The 27,659-nt window shown below is 37.0% G+C and overlaps 3 protein-coding genes across 8 annotated transcripts in view; 1 reads left to right on the top strand and 2 right to left on the bottom strand.

The window, feature by feature from the left end:
* Positions 1-1,123: 1,123 nt before the first annotated feature.
* LOC108768761 (dual specificity protein phosphatase 15) lies at positions 1,124-11,496 on the bottom strand. Its single transcript, XM_018519322.1, has 8 exons — positions 11,101-11,496; positions 7,488-8,358; positions 3,830-3,946; positions 3,576-3,700; positions 3,043-3,214; positions 2,602-2,780; positions 2,229-2,429; positions 1,124-1,367 (listed from the first exon to the last, which is right to left on the bottom strand). The coding sequence occupies exons 2-8, from the start codon at positions 7,506-7,508 to the stop codon at positions 1,124-1,126; spliced, it is 1,059 nt and encodes a 352-aa protein (XP_018374824.1). The 5' UTR covers positions 7,509-8,358; positions 11,101-11,496.
* A 2,944-nt stretch (positions 11,497-14,440) lies between these two features.
* Positions 14,441-19,499, bottom strand: LOC108768895 (transmembrane protein 42). The gene is made up of 3 exons (XM_018519575.1): positions 19,071-19,499; positions 16,553-16,699; positions 14,441-14,775 (listed from the first exon to the last, which is right to left on the bottom strand). The coding sequence occupies exons 1-3, from the start codon at positions 19,188-19,190 to the stop codon at positions 14,626-14,628; spliced, it is 417 nt and encodes a 138-aa protein (XP_018375077.1). The 5' UTR covers positions 19,191-19,499; the 3' UTR covers positions 14,441-14,625.
* Positions 19,500-20,757: 1,258 nt separating this feature from the next.
* MYPT-75D (Myosin phosphatase targeting subunit 75D) overlaps positions 20,758-27,659 on the top strand; it is an 8,904-nt gene continuing 2,002 nt past the window's right edge. For 2 of the 6 annotated variants that reach the window (XM_018519572.1, XM_018519569.1), the window contains exons 1-8: positions 21,070-21,529; positions 23,364-23,627; positions 23,715-24,017; positions 24,401-24,543; positions 24,640-24,765; positions 24,938-25,013; positions 25,083-25,300; positions 25,414-25,579. In XM_018519572.1, the coding sequence (XP_018375074.1) occupies positions 23,399-23,627; positions 23,715-24,017; positions 24,401-24,543; positions 24,640-24,765; positions 24,938-25,013; positions 25,083-25,300; positions 25,414-25,579 (1,261 nt within the window). In that variant the 5' untranslated portion in view covers positions 21,070-21,529; positions 23,364-23,398. Of the gene's footprint in view, positions 20,782-20,814; positions 21,042-21,069; positions 21,530-22,953; positions 22,989-23,363; positions 23,628-23,714; positions 24,018-24,400; positions 24,544-24,639; positions 24,766-24,937; positions 25,014-25,082; positions 25,301-25,413; positions 25,580-27,659 lie in introns of those variants that run through there. The other 4 variants (XM_018519574.1, XM_018519573.1, XM_018519570.1 and 1 more) reach the window with 4 other exon arrangements.

Here is a 27,659-nt window from a genome sequence, read left to right as displayed (position 1 = left end):
TCATCACTTTGCGCGATCAAATTCAAAACTATTGATCTACGTTCGAATGCTCGCGCGTTCGATTATATACATATATATATATGTATTTTTTCCTTTTTTTTATTAATCCTTTGGAAACGTTATTGTAGATATTGCATAATTGCCGTTTTGAGCAATATTCCTTTTCACAACCAGTAATTAGTTGCTAACGATTCACGCATTATCGAGGAAAAAATTGCACGCGATGAGTCGTTAACGAGCGCGATTGAACTACGCCATAAAAGCGCTAAATAACCTCTCGCACTTAATTGCACGCAATTATCGTTGTAACCGATAAAGCCCCAAAGGATTAATTCCATGTCCCGAATGTGTCAATCTTTCCAATTTACTACTTCACCTCACAGATCGATCCATACGCGATCGTACCAATTCAACCTCGTGATATATTTAAATGACAGATTGTCAGTATCCCCGTCGATATATATCATTACTCGTAGATATTTCTCCGTGAGAGAATCTAATCAGGGCGAAGATCTAATTGTGGGACGCGAAATTAACTCACATAAAACACGAAGTGTTCCCTTACGAGAAGAATTTCATCGGTTCCCCCATCCTATCCACGGTAAAAGCACTTTCTCGCTGTATATAAGCAACAACTTGTAACAATTTATATAAGTCAATATCACCAACAATTTCCAGCAATGCGTTACGATGCATTCGATGTGTATCGACGTTTCTCTCGGAACTCGCCGTTCCGACGAGTTCAAACTAAGCCAAATATGGCATTATCTTGCAAAATCACATAGATCATTATTTACCTCCTCTGTTTCTCGAACAATTATAATATACGTTCCAGTAAATATCCCGAATGTCCCAAATGTAAAAAAAAAAAAAACATTCGCAGGCACGTCTTTATATAATGCATAAATATACCTGTTTCGAAACCTTTCCTTTCTCTTTTACCGGAAATCTCTTTTCAAGACTCATCCGAATCGCTCCCAACGTCAAAGAATGATAGCAATTACGTAATTTAATCTGCCGACGATGAAAAGCACGTAATATTGGCGATAAAATCCTCGAGCGGTTCGCCGATCTCCTTCGGTTATTCCACCAGGCTCGACAGAGAACCGCGCGACTCCCGATGCTACGTCATCGTCGAGGGATGCGATTCCGGTGGTGCCGGCAATTGCGGCGTCTGCCGATTCGAGAGTCGCCTTGGCCAGCGTTGTGGCGAGACCGGCGGCGTCGGTCTCGGCGTGTTCGGCGCGGAACCGGCGGTCAGTCGCCAATTGCTACTAGAGAACGCACTCGATCTGCCTATGGCGGAGAGGCTGGTGTTGCTGCTGCTGCAGGCGACAGCCGCCGAAAGATCCACCCTCGACACGGCCCTGAATAATCAACATTGTTCAACTTTCGGAAAGGAGGATGTTAAGTTAGGACTGTTTTTTCGATTAAAATGAGAAAGCTTTATGTTATATATTAAAAGTTTTATATTTAAGCGGAATTAAGTGATGTTCACTTATCTTGGGGGAAATATTAGGAACAATCGCAGACATATAATAATGTTGGGAGAAATCACAGACATATAAAAGTCGATGGATCTAATACATATTTATTGATAAAAAATTATTAAGTAAGATATCGAAACATCCCGGGAATTGAGCGATTACTAGCACTGCATTAATCTTAAACACGAACAACTTGAATTATCGAGTGATTGATAAACGATGAAGAATTCGATAATCGTTTGGTTTCCGCTTGATTTTAGCTTTGAATAACGAATATGTTTATCAAATTATATGTATTTAAGTACTAACAATACAGTTTCTGTTGTTTAATTTTTGGGATGTATCAATATTTTGCTTAACTTTTAGATTTATTATTTTTGTTAGCGATTTCTTTTATGGTTCGACTCCGTTTAACTCTTTAATATGATATATAATTTGTACATCTCGGAACTTTTGCGCATTTTAGCCAAAAAACAGTCCTAACTTAATATTTTCCTTTCTAGTCCTCAAGAAGCGCGTCTCAGTTTGCGAGATCCAAGTAACGTCCGAAAACACGTTCGTTTATTTTCTTTTCTTTAATAAATAATCTACTTTCTCTTGGTAAAAGGATATGTTTTTCTTCTCAATCTCATATTTATATAAATATAAATATAACAATTAAAATAAATATGACAATTGTAATTGTAGATTGTAACGCTTTAATAAAATAATAAAATTTCGAGAATTTCTGAAAAGATTTACCTAGAAGGAGGAGCGGATCCTCCGGTATAAGAATGCAATCCTGCCGGTCCACTCCTCGGTCTCGATGTGGACATAACGCTAGATGATCTGTGCAAAGCCGGCGAGGGTGGCGCGGATGGTAACATCCGTGGTGTTTGCGGAGGTGTCCTGCCGGATGACACGCTTCCGATACTGCTGGTGGATGACTTCCTTCTCAGAGTCCTGTAATTTAGATACATTATTTATTCTACGTAACATTCTCTATCATCTCCATTTGATTTCATGTTTTAGTCTAGTGTATAATAACCTTTTGTAGTTCTCTTTTGTCACATTATACTTGGACAGGATAAGGATGTGTACATCGCTTTACAACTGAGATTTTCAATGTAATTACCTCTTAGTTGTCTGACGGCAAAGCCCGGTTGGACAAGTGCGTCCCATGGCGCATTTACCTTCGCAAACCTCTTTCGCTAGAGCCAGTGTTTCGTAATTCCTCAGGGTGGATCTGCAGGCTTCAGCGTCGGACTCGGCGAGAGCGAGGCTAGGGAATCGCTCTTTCAACCTATTACGCTCCTATATCAAGATATAATACAATAGAAATCTAATTTGACGATAATAATATAAAGTAACATTAACTGAACGATTCGAAGATTTTTGTGATAGAATAAAATTCTGACGCAGAAAAAAGAAGAAAAACTGTTTACGGGAAAAAGAGAGCATTACACTGTATTTCAAAAGGAATAGATCAAGAAAAAGAAAAGAAGGTACTGTGTGTACAGTCTGAATTTTTCATAGCTACAAATTTGAAGAAACATTCTGTTTGTTTATTACTTACATCTTGTAAACGGCTAGACTCGAAATCCTTGAGCTGTTGTTGAAAACCAACATTCGGATTTGCAATCGAACGACCGACTCTAACGACTTTGAGCGCTTCTTTCCAAGATAGATTGGTGGTGCTCATGATATAGGCCACCGCTACTGTCACGCTCCTCGACATTCCTGCCAAACTGAAAAAATAAGTTTTATTCATAAAAATTCAGCTCCTATTTTCTATTTTAATAAATCGCAAATTTTATGGAATTTTTAAATATTGTATATTTTCAAAATCACTGAATGTTCTTCTAACCAGCTTCTTTGACCAAGTTACTTGTACCTTTCTTGTGTTTAAAGTTTACATCTTTTTCTTGCTGCCATTTTTCACTCGTTACCAAAATTTGTTTTTTTAATCGATAATTGGGGGAAAAAATAGTAGATTCGGTATTTTCAATAAAGAACATTTAAAATCGATTTAAAAATTCTAATCAAAAAAGGATAATCCAGCGATTTTAAAATATCCTGTATATGATGCAACAATAAATGTATATCTACCAATGGATCAGAACGTTTCCGCCGCGAAGACGAGCGGCATGAATAAAATCGTTGCACAGAGAAAAGTATTGCGACAAATTCTGATCAGGACTGTCGGCGGCCAAGATGCATAGATAATGCTTGTCCTGAAATGCAACCGAGATGTAGTATAATTATATTTTTACAGAGAATATAAACATTTCTAAAATCTATCCTTCCGCTATTATTCGATTATTCATTCTAAAATACGTACTCTGCACATTATTTGTACTTACGGAATGCAAACGGCGAGCTGTGTCGTGAATAGCCAGAATATGCGTAATTTCGAAACGCTCCAACTGATCGGCGTCCTTGCTATCCTGATAATTACCTACATAAAGACCAGGAAGCACCTGCAAAAGAAAGCGCGAGAAAATTACATTTCGAGGCGAGTCTTAATTATACTTCATATTTAATATTAGATACTCCATAATCAAGGACTCCATAATCATAATTAACTCATAATTAATTTAAAACGTTATAAAGTGCGCTTCTTTAACCGCGACTTTAATTAACAATAAATCATTTTTATTTGTCATTCTTAAAATGTTCTTATCTATCTTTCCCTTTTCGGCAGCCCTAATTTAAAATATCGAGCCTCTCTCGGCGTCTATTTGACGAAAGATTACTTAAGATTAGACGACGAAGAAATCCAGGTCAGACCGAAGGAGAAAAAAGCAAACCTGCGTGATGAATTTGTGATGGCCGTCGACGGCGTGTTAATCTTAGATTAGCTTACCGTTTGCAAATATTGAATTTTGATGAAGGGTAGTGTTTAAGCTACAGCTGAAGGCATACATTAGTTTAAATTCTACCGTTTTTCTTGTTCCACGATTGTTCGATCGATACTGATTTAATTTCAATCGCCGGTTCGATTTTATACCGAAGGATCGTCTTCTTTTCTTTCATATAAATGAGTTTGGAGAGCGAGTTAACGCGATGAGCGATAGGTAAATTAAGACGTCCAGAAAAGCAATCTGTTACGGCAATCTCTTCAACAACGTTCGTGTGTGTGACATTTATTTTCTCGTCGCAATAGGCTACTACAAAAACATCCATTCTTTCCCGACGCAGGTCGTTAGTCTCAGTTCCCCCGCAATTTAATTTCATTCGAACTTTTTTATCGCATAGTGATTACCCTCCCCCATCTCCCCCGTACTGTATCGCTGGATCTGCTCCCTTCTCCGCTCCTCCACGTGCTTTGATTTTAGATGAGAAAGAACGACCGAATCGACGAGACCACATCGCAGTCTCGCCATCGATCGATCGGGAACAAAGAGAGGAAAAAAAAACGTAAACGTAGAAAAAAGGAGAGCAAACATATTCGTGGAAAGAACGAGTAATAATAAAAATAATATTAAACAAGCTGTCGTGCAGCTTGTATTGTTGGCGACGAAAATGCGATTCCGATCGCTGGTGGTCTGGTGTGTTTGCGCAATTCTCTGCGGCGTGCAGATAACATCGGGAAATCGATCGCGATCCACCTATCATCCATTCAGTGACATCGAAACCCTCCTCGAACGGTCTCCGAGAAACATTCCGAACTTGACGTCATCCGTCCTGTCACTTCCGGTGTCCCAACTTCGTTCTCCATCGAGCTCTACCGAGGATGCGGTTTTGAAGTCGGGCGAGATCGAAAGAATCAGACATCAAATATTATTAAAGTTAAAACAGGTGGCCGAGAATATCATTAAATCTTCAGCGATACACCATAAACGGAAAAAGAAATGCAGGTGTCGAAAATATTGCAATCGAAGAAATACAAAATTGTCGTTGCTCAAAAGCAAAGCACCGAGAGAATTGAAAGGATTATCTACTGTAAAGAATCTATTTATTTCCAGTGGTAACAAGAGTGACAGGAATGATTCTGCGAGTACTCTAAACCATATGTTGGAATCAACAATGGAAACTTCAACGACGTCGCAGCATTTCATGGATATTGCCTTTACAACTCCCAACGTTGTACCGTTGATTAATGCGATGACGATCGCGGAAGCTGCGAGGAACGTAACTCGAGAGACCAATCGAAACTCTCATAAACGATACAAAATCAAATGCATAATGAAAAAATGTAGAAGGAGAAGGAAGAAAAAGATGAACATTATCGACGTACTCGATCAGGCATTTTTTCAAGATAATCTCCGGAATATGAAAGCTCCACGAATGGAAGCAACATCGAGTTCGCTGGAGAACGTGGATCATCGACCGATCGTGGATTAAGAGATAATCGCAACGAGATAATCATGGTCTATGTACTTCTCGGTATATCAAATGTACGAGAGTGAAATATAAAATGTTGTTTGTATGTAAAATATACATTTGGCAATGTTGTATCGTAATTTATAAGGTTATAAAAGAAACTTTGACACTATCAAGCAAGACGTTTCAAGGAAAATATGTCACGTGGTTATATTTCGTTTTAAATAGTTTAATTTATTGATGTCGGTGTAGAATAGAAGTGATTGAACATTTTGTAGTGGAAAAAATAAAATTGAGATAATTGCCGATTATAAACATTACATAATATTCTAATTCGCTTTCTTTTGTTTTATCGCAATTGTTTCACAAAATTCTATATTGTGTTAGTGTCAAAAATTGTGACTATATAATTTTATTTTAAAATAAAGTTCTTATATATAAAATATTCCCTATTTAGTATCTTCAATCAAACAGATTATTGAGGTCTATTACGCTTAGTATACGCAGACAATTTATATCAAAGCAGGATAAAATTCTATAAAGTGGTTTAAAGAAGAAATATACTTTAAAAGTTGGAACGATAACGTGTAAGTTAAATTATCGACTCATCATTTATTAAATGGTTCTATCGTATTTTATAAATTATAATCAAAGGGAATTAGCGTAAATGAAGTTTCTTCTCTCCGCAACGTTTCTGTCAGGTTTATTTCTCGTACTTCCGTTTCGCGATTACGAGCCGTATGATCGCGTCCGTTAAATTTTATTATTATCAAGCGTATTATGTCGGTCGTTAAGCTCGCGGTTACGACAACGCTAGTAAGTCGTTATATTGAAATGCGTTTAAACAAGTTGTCGAGTAAGTAATAAAGGCGTGAAGTCAATCCTTCGGTCAGAATGGAACTTATAGTCACTCTATAAAAAGGAAATCTCACCCCTCGTTGCTCCGAGAAAAAAAAGATGCGTTTAACAAAGATCCGTTGACTATTGTTTAATAGTATTTGCAACCCAGAGCGATAACACACAAATAATTAATTTTTTGTAAAGAAAAAATCACTTTGAAAGATTTTAAATGGAATTATTAATAGAACAAAAAATTAATTGAATCAATATCTCCACAGTGTCCTTTGATTTCTTATTTCATTTCGTTCAGAATCATTAAATTTTTAAGACAAGTTTCTTTAGACTTTTATATGAAGTGGCCAATTAATTGCTGTCCGTCAATAGGCTAAAGAAGACGATACGATATGAATAGTCGAGATGACAGAAGCAAAAGCGAATATTTTAAAACGCCTCGTGCGTCCACGATAAAGGCTCTCAAATATCCCATCAATAGATAATAAGAAAGACTGATAACTGAAAATGCAGGAAACAGAATGCAATATTATCGAATAAATTATACAAGGCTCGCTAAATAAATACAAATTGAATATCAAACATTCCGATCCCGTTTTAGAATTTATATCCATCAAAAAAAAAAAAAAAAAATTCAAAGTGATAAATATTTAATATGTTTCGCGAGAAGTGAGACGTTCTATACAATTTCGTTCTAGAGACTATTCTTGAATAGAAGAGAACTTCTTGAACCCGATCTACGTTTCTACCGGTATGAAAAATGCATTCGTTTCCTTCTCTTTCAGCTAAAAGCCCAAGTATCGATCTGAAAGTATAAGCTTTCTTGATAAAGCAATTTCTCACCTTGTTCATGCCATTCCCCATGATGCTGGCGCGATGAAGAGCGCGTTCTTATAGTGTTACTGTTATTTAAAAGCGCGAGTCGTGCACAAGTCCTCGTTCGGCCGCCGTCATCCTCAGTCTCTTGAGTTTATTTCTTGACGATCCGATTCGATCCTCGTCGGCAAGGTGGAGATACAATTTGTCAAGCAACATCCTCAACGTATCGCGATCGAGTCTGTCAAATCGTCACGTATCCGCTCTTATCATCGGCGGTACGCAGCGCGAAATTGCGTGAACCACGTGACTCTCGACTCGATCGATCTTCTCTTTCGGCATTCGCAGTATTATCAGTCCCTCCCTCTCTCCCTCTCTCTCTCTCTCTCTCTCTCTCTCTCTCTCTCTCTCTCTCTCTGTCTTTGTTTGTCGCCTTGATAATTTATTATCCTAGCACGTCGGTAATGTGATTCGTGATTTATTCCAGCTCGCTAACATTATCATGCATGACGTTATTCTGAATTTTCTTCTGCATTTGGAAAGCCTCGCTTATCGTGTCTCTCGATAAGCTGCATCTGCCTACGTAACGCGAGACTGCATTTCAGAAAAGGAAAGCACGTTCTGATTCTCAAAGCGCGAGTGCGCATTTATATTCACGTCTTGCTTTTTGCGGCCTCTTTATCGAACTCCCGTATGGTCGTCCCAACGGGGAGGATTCCATTTACATGCGTATTCAGTCTTGTCTGGCCTCGGGCTGTCATGGGAAAACGGAAAGGGGCCGCGTTTTAAGCAGACCTTCGGTGCGCGAGCGGGAGCGATCAACTTTTCAATACAGAGCGGTGTGTCGTGTGAAAAATAGAACCGTCTTTAAGAAGTTACCTGCTACGACAGTGACGCCCTGCAAGAGAAAAAAAATATCGGTTGAAACAAAGGTCTCTCAAAGATGATATACGTGGCTGGCGCAGCGAAAATAATGATAGAAAGAATTTGTCTTGAGTATCGATTAGCGATACATGAAGCACGATTGCCTCGTTCGAAAGAGGAAACGTGCGCTTATTCTTTCAAGAAAGTAGGACAAGTTATTGATAAATTGTCGTTGTCGCGTTTCTGACGTATGTCGCGTGATCTCGTCTTAAAAACAGGCAAACCGAGATTTCACAAATGAACAACGACGCGCCTTTAAATTATATGCGTCGAAAGCAGCTGCGTCATCGTAGAATAGAAATAACGATGATATCCGCGAAGAGTTATTATAAATGGCAAACGAAATCCCTGTTAAAAACTGCTGGCATTGTTTCAGAAAATGGACAGGGGACGGGGGTTTAAAGAACGCGAGTTTATCGATTACTTTAAGATCAATAAGATGGATTATAAGGACCTGGAAGTACGTTAACCCACTTTGCCAGTAATATAGCCAGGTGTGCGTATAATGGTGTCCGAGATTTAGTTGCCTTCAACGAACAAATTTCTTCGTACAATATTTAATTCAAGTAGATAGTGCGATTGATCGCAGAGAAAATTCTGTTCACTGTCAGGGACACCGAGTTGAGATATTTCTTGGCAGAAAAATAGCGTTTTCGTTGGCCAATAAAGTGGCGCATAGGAATAGACGTGTTTTGCTTGCACACACTCGGATATGACAGAAGCACAAGGCTGCATGCGTTTATGTAAATTCTAGCCCAATATATTGGTTTGATGCTGACACGACGTATTTTGCTACATAACGGCAAAACACACTTTACGATGCAGCATGCGTTCTGATTTCGCTCGCCAAGGCGAGACACACTAAATGCGTAAAACACGCGAAATGCTTTGTTTACTCGCAATTGTTTATTTTCGATGAAAATTGTAGAACGCGATAAAATATGTAATTGCGGTACGACGACGTTGAAGAAATTTCGCTTTCCTTACTTGAATTAATTAATTTGGTCGACCGCCAAGAAAAAAGTTGATTGATGTAGCTGAAAGTTATATTAATTGCAACGACAATTCACGGACTCTTTACCACGACCTCGTAACTTAATACCACATCGCTAGTTAGTAAGTGAGTTAGTATGAGTTATCACTAATTATGAGTTTTTTTAAAGGCGCATGACCAGAATATAAGCAATTTTAGTTAAAGAGTACAAGAGGAACTTGAATGTTAAAGAATTTCTTAAAATAAGATTTTGGAAAATATATACAAATTTTAAGATAGAAAAAATCATATTTTAAAAACGTTTATTTTTATTAAAACCTAACAGCTCTTTTTTAAATGTAATATATTAAAACTCAACAGCTCTCTCTCTTTTAAATGTAATATATATTAAAACTTAACAGCTCTTTTTTAAATGTAAAATGTAACATAATATTAAATGTTACAATTGTTTTTGCCTTTTTTTAAACTCTCGAATTGATACCATAAAGCTATATGTAACAGCTGCTAATATTTGAAAATTAAACACTGAAAAGTTCAAAGAAATATTATTTTTATTCCAAAAATATTATTTTATTCGCACATTAAAACTTTTGCTTCGAAAATGAATTGGTCATAGTAGCTTAACACTTTATCGTGATACAGAGAAGCCATAAATAAGTGATTGCAATACCGGAACAAAGTAATAATTTTGCATTATTTATCTACGTTATTTAATCTTTCATCAGTGATATCAGTATTATATTGGCATTCGGTTCATAAATCTGTATGTACAGAGAGATTTACATAATAAATAGGTATAATAAATATGTAAAATGCAAAAATAAATAGGTACAATAAATATGTAAAAATGTATATTTTGATTTATTGTAATTACAGTCGACGCCTATAAAATTCTGTTATCAATTAATTTAATAATAATCTACATATATAAAACATAATTTATTTTAAAGAGAGTATCTCCATTTCGGAGAGCAAAGCATCGAATATTACAATCACTGATATAAATACGAATAACCTTCTATCAGGATATTCGATATTATCCAGATTTGTGGATATTCGCAACTGGGAATGCCACTATTTTACTACTATATAAAAGTTATCAATTTGCCATTCAGATTCAAATGCAATTGCATGCGAAAGTGCAGCGCATCCTGTGATGTTGACCTACTCTTAAAATAAAACTGCGAGCCGATTTGTGTGGCCAGTAAATCTAACAAAAAAGTGCAAAAACCAATAGTATTCGTCCAATCGGCGGATATTGTCATTCGAAAAGTTTTTACGGGAAGCTTTTTTTCTCGCGTGCAAATCAATTGCATAAATTTAATTCATTAAAATAGAGACGTGTCAGAGACGCGTATCATAAAATCCTTTCGTCAATTATATCTAGATCAGCTGTTGGATTTCCTTTGATCTCAATCTTTGATCTCGTATAAAGCGCATATTGCAATTAGCCTGTAATCAAGCTAAAAGCTGTACGTATTATAAATGATGCAGCAAATTCGCATCTAGCTCGCTGATATTTCTCTCAAAGGATCGAGACGAATGCTTTGACGCGAGAACGACGATATTAGAATACTTATTTACGTACATAATAACAAGGTAGCTACGAAGATTAATAATTTTATTACCCGCGCGATGAATGAACACTTGGTTAAGGAATGCATCTGTCCAAAGGGAAAGCTCCGAAAAGAGAAAAGATGAAAAAAAGCATTCGAGACGCACCTGCACAATTCACGTTCCACACTGATATCGCAAGAAAAAGATGCCGGGAAGAATCCCTTTGGGAGAGATTGCTCTGCGTTATCGCGGATTAGCTCGTTGCACTCGCGGGACGTTATCTCTCGTCTCTCTCTCTCCTTCTTTTCATCTATCGCATTCTCTCTCTCTCCCTCTCTCTCTTTCTATCTCCGAGATCAGGTGGTATGAAAAAGCATTTGCACTTCGCTCAACTACTTCCGCGAGAAGGAATTCCCGAGGCGGACGATCGTGGCGGATCGCGCCTCTTTAATTCCATCGTTCGGTTACACTTTCAGCCTCGTCTGTCACACACCATTGCAGTAGATTGCACCGCAATTTGTGTGCATTCCTATCTCCCTCTCTTATTCCTCCCCCACTCTTTCTCTCTCTCTCTCTCTCTCTCTCTCTCTCTCTCTCTCTCTCTCTCTCTCTCTTTCTCGGCGACTCGACGGAAGGGCGCGTCGTACGAAAACTGCCCCGCTCTCGGCGAGGAGCGAACGTGTGAAGAGCAGACGCAGGGGTTTTCCTAGTGGCGAACAGCGAGGGGTGAGAAAAGAATAGAGAGAGAGAGAGAGAGAGGGAGAGAGAGAAAAAAAGGCGGGGTGCACGCAAAGTGGGGGAAACTGGACTGCAACGATGAGGAAGGAACGAGGGAGGATGGCGGAACACAGCGGAATAGCGGCTAGAGCAACGTGCAGGATAGTGGGGTAGATCCTGTCACCGCGCGCGAACAGCTTGCCTCGAATGCACGTTTCGCCAGTTCCGACGAGGCACAGCTCGTCCTGAGACAGGATCTCGCACCTGACACCTGAGGCACCTTCTAAGAACACCAGACTTCGGAATCAGACAAGTAATGGACAAACGGGACAAACAAATCGTTGCAGGAACGAGAAGTATAGTTGCACACTCGGAGGTCGCGCACCTTGAGCTCTCGTATTCGAAGCACTATTGCGATCGATTGCAAGTGGACTGAACAACGTCTGGCCCGTCAGGCCAGATCAGCCCGATGTTTCGGTAGCGAGAAAGAATATCAGGTCGTTCTTTTAAGGAGCTATTCTCACCCGCTGCACCGGATATGAAGGTGGACCGTCTAGATCCGCGGTCGTAACAAGAAGCAAGGAGAATCATATATCACTCTTTCTCACCCTTTCTCTTTCTCTTTCTTTTATGTAGGAGCCGACGCAGACACCGCGAATGCCCGACGTCGTCGTTCTCACCCCGTCCGCGGGAATCTGCGTCCCGTTCAAATTCATTGCCATGAGGTGGGCGAGGATGAAGGTGGAAATCTCGTAACAGATTTGTCGCGACGGAATGGGAAGGGGTAGAACGTGCGAAACGCGGTGGGGATCGGCAGGACCGAATTGAGACAGTTTGGATCCTAGCTCGAGATGAAGAGGCTTTATCTCGGCGGAGAGTCTGATGTCGGAGAGACTTGTGAGGATTTTCTGGAATTTATGAAAGTAGCACAATCTTTACCGGATCTAACCAGATCTTAGATAGAGTCGGAAATCTTTAATTAAGAAGTAGATCTCCACTTAAGGGGGTCTTAAATGAGAGAATTTCTTCTTTGTCTAACCAGCAAGGGCTGAAACTCCTCACGATGTCTTCTAAACTAGGAGACAGCAGCTACGCGTTCCGCAAAGTTACCGGCGACGTGTCGGAGGGGGTAATCCGCCCCTGGGGGTGAAAACGTCGAGAACGACGGCGTTAGCGTTGGGACGAGCTCGCGCAGAAGCCGCTCGATAAAGGCCGTTCTCACCCCCTAACTCCCCTTCTTTCCCTCCCGCGTCCCTCGACCCTGTCCTACAAACGAGAAATCTAGTGTAGTAGAACTCGCACACGGGCTACTGGGCTACGCTTGCGTCGTGAAAACGTCGGCCGAACATTGGTGTGTATACTTATATAGAGTACGACGCAATCCTGAATGAGCTCGCGTATCCTATCGAAACGCATTCTTCCCGCTGCTAGCGGTGCATCCCGAAAAAGCGAGGAGGTGGCGTTGAAAGCGAGCAAAAGCGAGAAATATTTCAAGCATTTCCATTAAATAAGATAATAATGTAATTTCTCCTTCTATAATTTCCTCATATTTATATAATTGCAATTACAATAATAACGTTTCCATCCATAATAACGTATTCTCTTATATTGATATATTATATAAACCAATATATTTGTTTCCTTTTACCCGATATTTATTCGATATTTATCCTGTTTGCTAATGATGATAAAACGCAATATTCACTTGTTCCAACATAATTCCGAAGAGAATGTTGGAAATCACGACAATGAGACCATGTTGCACACGAAAAAGCCAACGGCTCTCAATTTTGCGTCGAAATTGATATGCGCGTGTGATATCATTCTGATAACTATCTCGATACCCGCGGGCGAATTAATGTCAACAGGGATCGATTGGTCCAGCATCCGGTTATAGCCCGCTATCAGTTGCCGTATATTCATTCGCCGTATATTCGTAGTAAATATATTTACATCCCAGGACATAAATACATCTCCGTCTTCATTACGCGTTATATCGATGTCGAGACCGCCACGACGGGCGTAACGTAATAATAACGATGTATAATTTGCTCTCCGCGCTAATTTCACCTCGTTAATGCGTCAATGTGAAACATTATACTTGACGGCTCGAACAGGGAAAGGCATCATGTTAGCACGTTTTAAGGGAGGAACAGGAGAAATATTCACCTCGTCGTCCATTCCTCGTCATCGTCATTTCACTCATCGTTATTATAGACATAAATATCCACTTCGCTAAAGCAGATACAGCTTGACGTGGATTTTCGAAATCCATTTTAAACTCGGCGTAAAATCCGCATACAGAAATACAAAATAGGTCGATCGCATAAAGCGAATATTTTAAGAAATCTAAAATATTTTTCTTATATATATACTACAGTAAAAAATATTAATCTATCATATTCTCGCGTTTCATTCTCGAGATTTTCAAGATTGATTAATGTTTTTGAAATAATTTTAGAACAGGAGGAGAATGCAAAACAATTCTCTTTAAGCCTGATAGATTATTTTTATCCTCCCGAGTGAATTTCGCACTGCTGCGTTCGGTGATCGATCTAATAATACATTACGTGTATATATGCACATTGTAGTACGTCATCTTGTGTATTCGGGCAATTACGTCGATACATTTCAAAATTATAGCTGCTATTTATTACAAAAAATTACTATATAGAAAAAATTGTAACATAGAATATTTTATTTACAATAAGAATATATAACTTTGCTTCATACATATAAATATAATATTTAATAACATCCGTAACAAATAACAATCTATCTACCTACTCTTGGATACCTTCATTTTGTACATTGAAATTCATTTTTATCTTTTATAATAATACAATGTATTTCCGACGTAAAGACATAATAAATATATCTGTCGATGTCAATAATACAAAAATGGAAATAATCGTACCGTTGTGACATCATCGCAATCGTTTTTGCTCAGAATATAAAAGCGTCCATCGCCAGCTATTGATGTTTCAATTTTTCCTCGATGACGGAAGCGCTTTTTTCACCGGGAACATTGCAGATCAACATCAAGCCAAGAAGTACCAAGGAAGTTCCGCACCACCAGGTCAATGAAGTGGATTCATCAAATACGATGTAGCCTACGAATGCCTTCGAGAAGGATATTTATAAAATTAGCATTTCATAACGATATGATCGGGACTTTTAATATTTTCACAATTAAATTATGAAAATTCACAATTAAACTGTGCTTGAAATAATACACTTAAATTTTAACTTTCGCGAGTAGAAATGAAAAAAAATAAGTGTAAGAAACGTGGTAGATATAAAAAACATTTAAAATGTTATAAAGATATATTTCATATTTATATGTATGTTTCTCACTAATTTTGGCCAAATTTTTTGTTATTATTACTATTTGCACCGAATGAGATTCATCGTGCAAAAAGAAAGTCTTTTGTTGTTTTCGCACTTAAAAATTACCTACGAAAGAAATATAAAATATTGGAGATCAATGTGATCATCAGCAAGCCACGTGTTTCATACACAAGACAATACATAGGACAAACTATAGATATGGATATAACTGCATTTTTATTTCTTGAGGTTCACCAATTGATGACGTTCTTAAGTTTAAAAGCGCATCTATGTATATATCCTTGCAAACCCAAACTTAAACTCATGAATACTTAATTTCACGCCGACGTAATCGATATATACACATGTCGTTTTACTTATAGCTATCGCGCGAACGGATTAAATCAATTTTCACGGAGAATTACAAAAGAATTCTGTCGTGACGTTTAAAACGATTATATTTCTACAACTCTAATCATTTTTACTTAATAGACTAAGTCTTGCTAATATTTCACGTTCAGAAAAGGAGAAAATAGAAATATTTGCGAAATGGCAAACGTCATTATTTCTATTATTCTATTAATAATTCTGGCGCAGTGCATTTCCCAGTGTGTAATATACTATCGAGATTGCATTTCAATAGCGTGTATCATATCATACAATTCTCGTTCAATCGCCATGTACCTGTCCGCATATAATTACTATGACCGCATTGTACACACTCGTGGAATTGCGTCTAGTTTGCGAAACAACTTTCACTTTTTGCGAACCGACTCTCGGAAATATATCAGACCACCGGTTATAGACAAATAATTGCTACCGACAAATGTCCTTCGGCAGATTATTTCCCTACTTCATTTTATTCCATTACCAATGTTAAAACTTTCTCGAAAATATATCTTGCCAGATGTTTCACGGCGATCTCATTTCTTTCTGCGATAAACACGATGGATGACCGTCCTGTCGCGATCTTAATTTCATCGGTGATGGATTCTCCAATTTGAAGGAGACTTTTTCTTTAGAAAAAGGCTTTTTATGATAAATTTCTAATTTTCAATTTCATTATTTTTATAAATTACGAATTAAAATTTCGTTGAAATAGAATTCTATTAAAATTTAATTTAGGAATATTATTATATCATTGATTTACTGGTTTTCTAAATGAAAATTATTGTATCTCTTTCAATAACAAGTTTTCAAATTTAAAGTATCGAACTTTTTCTTGATGCAAAGTCATCAATGACATAACTTTTTTATTTATAATCTCATTATGTATCATTATAATGAATTAAAATTGGGATAGAATTCTTTGAAACTTCAATTGAGAAGTAATATTAATCATGGCATTTGTGTGAAGTCTCCTAAAGTTTAGTTTTCGAAAAGCTTCTTTTTTCTTTAGTTATTACTTCAAAATAATTACTGATACCATTTTGGAATTTTAGTTAAATCAAGTTTAAGTTCATTGAAGAATTTAACCTAAGATTAAAATCACGAGAGAGAGATCGCGTTAAACCGTGTTATCTAATAAAAATATTATTTACGAGATTAATTATAAGATTTAACAACTCACCGAACAAATATAGTTCGTGGCTGCACTGGCGACCGTTATCGGCAAAGAAGATCCGCTAGCATGAAGCGCTTTGACAAAAAACGTACATCCTATGGTGTTGCACACGATCATAAAGATGAGAAGTACTCCTTTTAGAAACAACGATGACTATCGCAAAAAGAAAATAAACATGTAAACATTATATCTTATATCTTTATATTTTAATATTTATTATTAGTTTTAATGTTAAATTTTTAACATTTGATATATTTTTAATTTCTTATTGTTTAATCACTCGTCATTTATACTTATTTATCAATTTAGATGCATGTATTTTTTCTTGTTTTCTTTTCTTGTAATTTCAAATATTGTTCAAATATTGTTCAAATATTCCAATTTGTAAATGCAAATATTCCAATTTGTAAATGTATAAAAAGTTATTAAAGTTATTATTATTATTATTATTATAACATATATATATATATATATAAATACAGTTAAAATAGTTTTATGTATATAAAAATACATTTCTTATTATTATCAATACAAATAAATGAAAAAAGTGATATTCGGTGAAAGTGATCTTGCTGCCTAGTGACACTTTTATGTGAATTTTACAATTTCCAATTTAAACAAATATATTGTTATATTTATGTATCAGTTAAGACCTGTTTTGATAGAATATATGGCCTTCTTCATCCATTTGTGTTAAACATTTCTCGGTAAATTTTTTTTTTAATTTTTTACTATATAATACTTTGCACGGAAAAAGCGCATCAGTATACATTGCTATAAACATATTGTACAAATTAAAAATATTCTAAATCTTAATCAGGGTTGGATAAGTTAACTTTTTTTTAACTAAGTTAAGTTAAAGTTAAGTAAAATTAACAGCTATGAAAATTTTACTTAATTTTAAGATAAAAATTAATCAATAGTGACATTAATTGAATTAAAAGTTAAGTTAATGAAAAAAAGTAATTAAAAAGTTAAAGGTTAAATTTGTTTTATTTCATGATTTCAAGTTAACTTTTCTTTTAACTAAATTAAAAAACTAAGTTAAAAAGTTAACTTTTTTTAACTAATAAGGAAAGACTCACATATGTATTTCACGGATTTTGATCAGCTTTTGCGTGATTATTCTAGGACACCAAAAAATAATCCCTGTAAAGGGTGGCAAAAAATAAATTACACTTCTGCGTATTTTTCAAGAAAATCGTGATCTTAGGTCATGACGACGGATCGCTTCCAAACCTCTTTATTCTTTGTTTAAATGTAAATGAAATATTTAAATTGATTTTAAATTAGAAAAATAAATCTCCGACGGATACGAATGTATTATAATCCGAGTAGGGATCTGTATAACGCCAACTATCCAACCCTGATGTTAACTTTTAAAAAATTAAATTAAAAGTTAAAAGTTACCGGTAAAATATAACTATGTAAAGTTAAAAAGTAAAGAGTTTAAAATGTAACTAAATAAAGTTAAAATTAATTCATTTTTTAACCTTTTAACTTGACTTTTAATTTTTTTACTTAGCATTACACAACCTTGCTCTTAACCATTAATTTTTTCTTCTAGAAACTAAATTTTGTAAATAAAAATTCTACGTGGGCAGTTTGATAAATCAGTGACTTTTTAAGAGGAGACTATGTTGAAAAATAAAACAAATTTTGAGGTATTTATCGCTTTGAACGTCGATGTGGGCACAGGTGTGGATCGAATCCACCGGATCTACAGATCGCGAGTCAATCGCACTGAACGGTAAGCCACTCGACGCTCAAAGCGATATATATAACTATCTCAAAATCCGTTTTATTTTTCAACATAGTCTCCTCTTAAAAAGTTACTGATTTATCAAACTGCCCACGTAGACTGAAGATTTTTATTTACAAAATTTAGCCAACTAAAAAAAAGGGAATTTCCACCAATTTGCATAACACAGGAATACGAATACATTTCTTATTTTCTTTTGTAATAATATATTTGACGCTTAATGCAATACTATTACATTTTCCGGCTTTAGTTTTTGAAAATATTCGTCTTCAATTGTTAGGATTGTCAAGACTGATTACATAATCAAAACTGTTCACCAATTCTTTTTCAATTGATATTATAGCTAAATTGCATGACTACGTCTATGTCATTGTATTTCCCAGATAATTCTTTATTATTTTTAATTTTGAAAAAGATGTCTCTGCAGTTGCCACAGACATTGGCACAGTTAATAAGATCTGTAACACTATTACTAAATTTGAAAAGATTTCCAGAAAACCACTTTTAGCTAATTCATTTAAAATATCAAAGGTAGAGCTTTATGTTTATAATAGTAGCGCTGCCTATTAAAATTTTGCGCCCCTTCAAATATTGCGCTTTACGCTGGAGCGTACTTACTCAGTGCTTCGTAACGCCTCCGGATCTCTCTCTTAAAAAAAAAAAAAAGGAAAATAAAAAAAGAAAAGTAAGAAGAAGTCACTGACTCATAAAATTACATATTTCGCCCTGTTTACCGACGATTCAAATCAGCCGCCAACTCACCAATGACGATGCATCAGCGCCACCGGCGAGCTTGCCGAGAAGACTACCACTGGTCGCAAAAATGCCAGCGATAACCGCGAGATGCGCCCCACTGCCGGCGCCACCACCGCGTCCTTCCATATCGGTAAACAATGCACGTGGACGTCCGGAATGTCCGGATTCCGGATGTTGACGACGTCGCGCGTCGACGAGATTAGACAAAGTTGATCAAGCTCGGCGGGGCGGCGTCCAAGGTCGTCGTTCGCGGCGTGACGTGGTATCGCGAATGGAGAGACAGGTGGTAAACGATGCCGTGCCGTCGCCGCTGTCACCGTCGCAAATGATAAGATTCGTTCTTATCTGCTCGCGACCGCGATCAAGATCACTTTTGTATGCAACGATGAGGCGAATATCGAACGCGATCGTACGATGTCACGACCAGGAATGACGGTAAATCCACGGTTGAGTCATTTGAGCACGCGCATGATCGATGATGAGGGCGCACGTCTTCAGACTTCAGACGTACGAATCGATCTTAATTTATAGAAATGAAAAAAAGACTTGTATTTTTTTTTATTAACATAAACCTCGAATATAAATTTTGAATACATGGATTTTATTGCGAAACTTGAATCGCGAAACAATTATATAATTAACGCGCGTCTCTCAGTCGGCATTATCATTCTTAATATTCCGACGTAATGCACATTAAAGACGTCCTTCACAGATTGATGTAAAAATGTGTGTTTAATGCGCGTTTCTACCAGTGTAATTTAATTTTTATTTCAATTCAACTACACTGAGAGAAACGTTTCATACGTATTAACTATTCAAATATGTGTTGATATATAGAGACTAATTAATAAAGACTTTCTTATTTTTTTATGTTATACTAACCAAGTTTATTGTTCTAATTAAAATTACGTAATGAAAAATTTAATGAAAAATTTAAGTGTTTTTGATACGATTTAAATCCCATTTGATTCATTGTGTTTTACGGGAATGTAGTTGCGAGAAAAAAAGGGACTATCGGATTATCTGTACGTGGATATGACAATACTATTTCTGTGACGTTGATGTCATACACATGCGACAGTGATAATTTCTCGTAATAGGAAAACGTTTGTCATACGTATGTAATTAAAAAATTTATATATATGAGTGATAAAAAAAACGACTTGTGTCACATTATACATTCGAGATTGAGGAGATTGCGAATTGGAGATTAGAATTTAATCAATATCAGAACGAAATGAATTTAAATTAAAATTATTTGACTAGTCGAATTTTTTAATTTCTAATATAATCTCCATTTCTACCAATATAAATTAACTTTAATCTCGATTTATAATTTGTTAATATTTTTTTACCTATCTTCTTCTGTTTCTAAAAATGAGAAAAAGATAAAGAGTAAATTAATTCGAGATTAAAGTCAATCTACATTTATCGAAATTCATTCCTAATTCATAATCCGTAATCTCGAATGCCGAATGCGTAATCAGTAATGTAATCCGGGCTCAAAGTACGGCTTAAGAATTTAAGCCAATTTGAAAATCAGCGGAGCGCGGCAGACTCACGCTTCGTCGATCAGTTCGTCCGGACCGAGAATTCCAAACGATGTGAGAGCATCGAGAGGACTCCCCGCTTATCGACCAGCTGGCGCATAACGTAAAACGGTTACGCAATAACGTTATTCCACGGGTGAGGCGGAAGTGGCGCAGCCGTGACTGCCGTGAGTATTGAGCCGATCGACACCGCGGCGCGCGTTGGTGTTCGCCGATCGCCGGCGACTGGCGAGCATGCGCCAGGCGCCTTCGTCCCGTTCGTTCGCTGACGATTCGAGCGAGCTGAGGCGAGCCGCGAGCGTCGCGACTGCCGCGAGTCCGGCGGCGAGTCCAGCCAGTCGCTCGTGGTCGCTCGATCCTCGAGTGAAGGCGAAGGGTGGTGAAGGGCAGCGCGCGGCGAGGCGAGGCTAGCCGAGGGCCGAAACAGGTGAGGCGAGACGTGCGCGGGCGCGGGCGCGGGCGCGATCTCTCGCAGGTAGTTTAAAAATGGCGACCGACAGGTAGACGTTTTCGCGGCTGCACGCGCGCGAGGCGAGCGTATTTTCTGGCCACCGGCCACACTGATCACAGTATCTTGTCCCGCGAGACCGGAGACGACGTTAACGCGCGCGCGCCGAAGGATTATCGCGCTCGCTCGCGGATTATGCCGTAGATTACAGTATTACACCGCGGTAGGCGCGAAGCGCGACGTGAATTGCCGTGAATGAATCGCTCCGCCGTCGCCGCCGTGCGTCCGAGTTCGAGTCCGAATCCTCGGTCCGACCGCCTCGTCCTCGCCGTCGTCGCTCGTTACATTCCACTGCACCGATCGAATCGAGATCGCCGAGGAAATAAGGGGGAGAAGGAATTAGGAAAGCGGATTACACGCACCGGAACCACCGTAACCACCGCGTGTCGAGCCACGCGTTTACATACGTAAGTAAAAACGAGATTTAAATATGTAAGGAGTAAGAGGAAACTGCGCTCTATAGTGCTCTCTCGATTTTCGGCGCATCGCTCGATTGCGCTGAACCTCGTGTCCGTCCCCCGCGACAATTAAAACACCTCTCCCCTCCCCTTTTCTACCCGGAGCCTTTCTCACGTTCCCGTGAGATCCTGCGCGATACGCCGATACGCGCCGCGCGTCCTGGCCTTGATCGCGCAAACGGCTTCGGTTGCCCTCCGAAACACTCCGAAAGCCGAGCGATGTAATTGGCAGGAAGTTAAGTCCATCCTGCCTCGACGACGTGCTCCACCGCGTTTCCGATCACCTCCGTATGTGAACGCGGTGACACGAGGAGGAAGGTGCGAGATGAATTCCGGCGAGACGGAATATCATTTTGCCGACCACCTTTCGACGGTGATTGTGCGCGAAATAAAGTGCAACCAGGCGCCAGGCTCGATCCACGATCAGCAAGTATCCTTCTATACGTCTCTTACGCACCTTTCGTCTCGTTAGATTGACTTGGAAATCGTGCAATTGATTCGAATTGGAGTTTGCATTGGGAATCAAGTGCTCCTCTGTCTTAAGTTTTCTAAAAAAAAAACTATATCGTTTTAATCTCTATATCCGTAAACAACTTTGACATTTATTTCTTCCCGTTTGACTGTAGCGACTTTCTTTTGAGGAAGGACAAGCGTGACGTTTATGTCTGTTTTTACCAATGTAATTTAATCTCGGTGCAGTTAACTCTATCTTTTTTTCTCTAGTTCTAAGAGTTTGAAAAAAATGAAGAATAAGTTGAAACAAGATTAAAGTTAATCTACATTAATAGAAACTGGCATTATTGAGACTTATGTGCAGCTAGGCTTCCGGTTTTTTTATAAACTGTTTCTGAGATGTAAAACTTGCTTTGTATGCCGAGATTGTAGAATGTTTAAATATGTACATTCTTGATCTAATGACGTAATGTATTGTCTAAGATTAAGAACAGAATTTATTGCGGATGTGTCACAGACACATATAGTCTGTATATACTTAACAAAGATTTTCATTGCATTATCAAAGCAAAAATATATAGAAGCATTTCAATAACTTATTTTTGAAAATATCACATTGTTATTCTGTGTCTACAAGATATCTCTTTATATATAAAATTCTCGAAGTAAATGCATCATCAATCTTTTTCTTATTAGGAAGTATTTTTAGAAATACAGTCAAGAGTTTTAAAGGGACACGTTGGGCTAGTTTTAAAGTAAATTATTGCTCATTACTATTCATAAAAAAATTTTTTTTAGCAGCATTTTTGGCACGAACATTTGTGCAAATATTGTACGTTTACTTAAATAGTTGATAGGTTTGAGAGGACATCTGCAATAAAATATGTTATCATTCCCTCTTGATATAATTCAGGGATCGATTAAACTACGTTATTGAAATGTGTCATTGAAATAAGTGAAAATCCCAAATACATCAGAATGACATTCAGTGTTTTTATAACAAAAAATTTTTAATTATCTGAAAATGAGACCTTGGCTTTGTAGGAGTAAAAGTAAAACCACTGGAATGGTATTATTTTTTCAATCTTATGATTATCCTCTCAAATATGTTAATAATATGTTAATAAAGCAAAAAGCTTAATGTATGCTATAGCTGATAAAGTCAAATGTGACTTACAAGCATTTATGACACGTACGTTTATTCTGGTACAAATTATTTCGTTCTTTTGATACATTTGTACAAGAAAACGTTATGTATATATGTATATAAAATGCTAACTGTTATATTAACATTTCGTGATGTTTTCTTATTTCTCTTTTGCATGAACAGGTAAATATACCTGCAAAAATTACAAGCATATAACAATGGAACACTCCGAGTTAGTGGCAGAGATGGTACATGTTGAAAGACTAACCACGCAAGAACGGTTACATTTGGCACGTCATCGTAGACTTCAACAGTTAAAAGTATGGAGACAACGTGAGAAGGAATGGCTGCGACACCAAACTAGGCATACGAGTAATAAACGTCATATATACTTTAGCGATAGTGTTATGTTGTTAGAAGCTGCAGCGAGGAATGATATCGATGAAGGTAAGAAATTTTATACACATATTGTTTGGAACGTATACATCTATATGTCAGACACTTACCACATTGTCAATATTTATCTCTTTCCAGTAAGAAGACTTTTGAAAAAGGATGTGAATCCTGACTCAACAAACGAAGATGGTTTGACAGCACTGCATCAGTGTTGCATAGATGATAATGAGGAAATGATGAAGCTACTCATTGAATTTGGTGCTAACGTGAATGCGGAAGATAGTGAGAAATGGACACCGTTACATGCTGCTGCTACGTGTGGTCACTTGCATTTAGTCAAATACCTCATTGCCAGAGGTGCGAATTTATTAGCTGTTAATGCAGATGGCAACATGCCATACGACATTTGTGAAGATGAGAAAACGTTGGATTGTATCGAAGGTAATAGACTATTAAATTATAATATTTTGTTAATGATTTTGTAATGTCTTGCCAGATGGCGAAAATTAAGATGCCTTCTGCTCTCACTCTTATTCTTTTTACTAATTTTGCTCAAAGCAGTTTAATCCTTAAAATTCTTATTCTTTTTAATCCACAGTTCGATACTATCTTTGAGATTGATTTTAATTTTTCCTACCAAACTAGATCTCTTCATTTCTTATCGAGGAATATGTAGAATAAGGACCGGGATTGAACCCGAAACTCGCAGATTACTAATCATTCGTACTGACATCAAGTCATGCGTTATCCCTATAGTATTTTGTTGATAACAAACATACAGTACAAATAGTATGATGTATTTACATAAATTATTTTTAACGCAGGGGAGATGGCAAGGCGAGGAGTCACTCAAGAATTAATAGATGAAACGAGAGCTTCTACCGAGGTTCAAATGTTACGCGATTTACAAAAGATTGCTTCTTTAGGAGGCGACCTTGAATACAAAGATCATCAAGGTGCCACGCCTGTATGTATACGTCTTTATATTTGTTAATTTGAGAAAAAAAGACAAATTAATAAATTATATTCACTATGTATTATTATACCGAAATTTTTATTACAGCTTCATATAGCAGCGGCAAATGGGTACTTAAGAGTCGTAGAATTTCTTCTTGATCAGCATGTATCAACAGATGTGGAGGACAACGACAAGTGGCAGCCAGTTCATGCAGCTGCATGTTGGGGACATGTAAGTTTAAATCTTTCTGTTTATGTAACTGTACAAATAACAAGATTATTATAAATATAAGATTGAAATAGTAAATCTGTTTTCTCAAATCTTTTTTATGTAACGATTATAATTTTTTGAACATTTTGACGTTTAAATGTCATTCTAAGTTATATGCAATTTTCTGTTACAGTTGGAAGTACTTGAATTATTGGTGCAAAACGGAGCAGACTTAAATGCAAAGAATAAGCACGACGAAACTCCCGCGGGTAAGACTTACCCATCTATTTCGATTATTGCTTAATTTCTCTGTATTTTAATATTTTAATACGTCACAGATATATGTGAAGATCCGGAAATTAGAGAGAGGATAGTAGAATTGAAAACAGAACAAGAGAGTAAACGACTTCGTGAAGCGCAAGGACGTAGGGTACGCAGATCGCAAAGTATTAACACACGAACACAAAGCGTACGTCGGACATCTATTCGAGACAAAGTCCTTACTACGAAAAAGGATGCCCAGGAAGAAGCTCGTTTGAGGTTACAAGCGCAACAGGTACATGACAAAAATTTGGAAAAGTGTATCTTACATATTTTCCCTAAGAAATATATAAGACCTAGTCTTTTAAGATAAAAGGAATATTAATTTATGCAGGATATTTTTTCCAGACGTATGTTAGCACTCCTACAACTAATATACCGCCGTTGGAGAACAATACGCAGGAAGTAGGGGACCACGAGACTGATTCCAGCGCGCTAACTTCAGCGGTGCGAAAAGGTCCCGAAGGAAAAGACAACGAGTCTTTTCTTCACGAAGATGTTGATAAAGATTCAGGTACATTCCAAATGTATTCTTGCTTGCATTGGTTGTGGTTCGGTAGACTATTGTGGTAAATGGTAGCTTTGTGCGAAGAGACTTCTAAAAATATGTACCTCGATCATGTGATTCAAGAATTGCACATTATATTTGTACGCATATACGTGTACATCATACCCATTTATTAATCATAGTGCCAAAAACATAGGAAAATTTACGCGAGCATGAAACTTCAAGATTTTATATAAATTTTATACATATGTGCCATATCATTCACTAAAAATGGTAGAAAATTATTGTGGCGAAAGAAGAGAAGATAATTGAAATTATTATATAGAACGATTATACAATCATACTGAGAGTATACGGACAGTTTCTTGTTAAGTCTGACAAAGCACATCATATTTTTATATAATAAATAAAATTATATATATATGTATATGATATATACATTAATAGAAAGTAATATGGAATAATCCTAATGGATCAAATATATATAAATTATATATACTACGTAATCTGCTAATTGCAAAATCCCATAAATGTATTCTGTCAAATTCATTGTGTTAGCTGTCGATTATTTACCAGCTTTTTCTTTTTTTTCACTACTGCGTGTTCCTGAATAATTGCGAGGTTAGTTTTCTACGTCACTTTTCTATTTCTTTAATTATTATGATCTATACGATGCATTTAATTATGTTATCTTTTTCGTATCATACATATCACACTACGTCAAAAGTTATTTGCTCACAGTGTACGTAAAACGTATATCTATGTGTGCTGCGCATACACGATACATTTTTTTTTCTCTGGAAGTTGTTCTCATGTTAAAACGCACACATACACGTACACATTTTGCTTTACATTCATATCGAATCTCTTTGGCAAGGCCTAAGTATGTACTGGCTTCCTTAGCGTATCTTTGTGGACCGTTTTAGCAAAGCTTAGCGGCCACTGAACGCAAGATAGAATAATAATCAAACGGATTGTGGTATTTATTATAGGTATGTCGAATTGTTTCTGTAATTTCTTACATAAACTGGAGCCTAATCGATTTAGAGAACCGTATATATCATGCTAGTAGGACGCACAATAAGTAGTAGAATCGACAGATACTTATATTATTCTACATTCTTTATACATATTGTACCATGCGCAGGTTTCTTCTAGAATGAAAATATACAGGACGATTCTTGATTATAAGCTCTTATGATCATAAAAGCTACATCGAGAGATTACACAAAACATGAAAAAGATATTAATATGTAATTAAGACTCGCCCTATATATTTAGATGACTTTTTGGTAAATATTTTGTCGAATAATACGCCCGTAATATAATGGGCAGATTTTGAGCCTAAAGCATGATCTAAGATTGATCGCAGCTCTACGAATTTTATGTATACCTGTCGTCAAGTTTTACACAATTCGTATTAAAGATGGATAACGAATTCTCTACTAATCGGTGAATACTTCGCATCTATTGTATTATGTGGCGGAGTAAGTAATAAGGGATCACAACACACTCCTCTTATTATTGAAGTAGTCAATTCGAAAAGTATATAAAAAGAAAAACATATCAGATATAGCGAAGACGAGCCATTGGTGGACATATTACCAACGGATCTTTATGCTTACGTTTTTCTAGACGATAACAGTCGATAACAAAGCTCTAGATGAAACATAAAATTATCATACCGTATTTCATTCACTAGTATATTACAATCGATAACAAGTACAGTTAGATCAGTCATTCGTAGATCCAAATGTTGAAAAGAAGTTTCATTGTAGTAAAATGCGAAGACGTACAGATATATCATAGTCGTTAAACACTGCTCTTGTTCTTTGTAACAGCCGTGTTTGTCATATTCTTCCTCTTTCTCTGTCTCTATCTCTTTCTCTTTCGTATTCATTGATTTTGCTTGCGTAAAACGCAACCGTTGAATCGTTTAGTAACAATACTGTATACGTACACACAGATGTGCATATGATGGTCCTTCTTGGTACAATGTTTCCGAAACGCTTGTTGCTGAAAGCATGTCAGGCTTGGCGCATGAAATTCATAGTTGACACCCTTGGTTTTTTCTCCCCCCCCCCCC

Source organism: Trachymyrmex cornetzi, unplaced genomic scaffold, assembly GCF_001594075.2.
Source record: "Trachymyrmex cornetzi isolate Tcor2-1 unplaced genomic scaffold, Tcor1.1 scaffold83, whole genome shotgun sequence".
NCBI lineage: Eukaryota > Metazoa > Arthropoda > Insecta > Hymenoptera > Formicidae > Trachymyrmex > Trachymyrmex cornetzi.
This window is presented reverse-complemented; position numbering and strand designations above follow the sequence as displayed.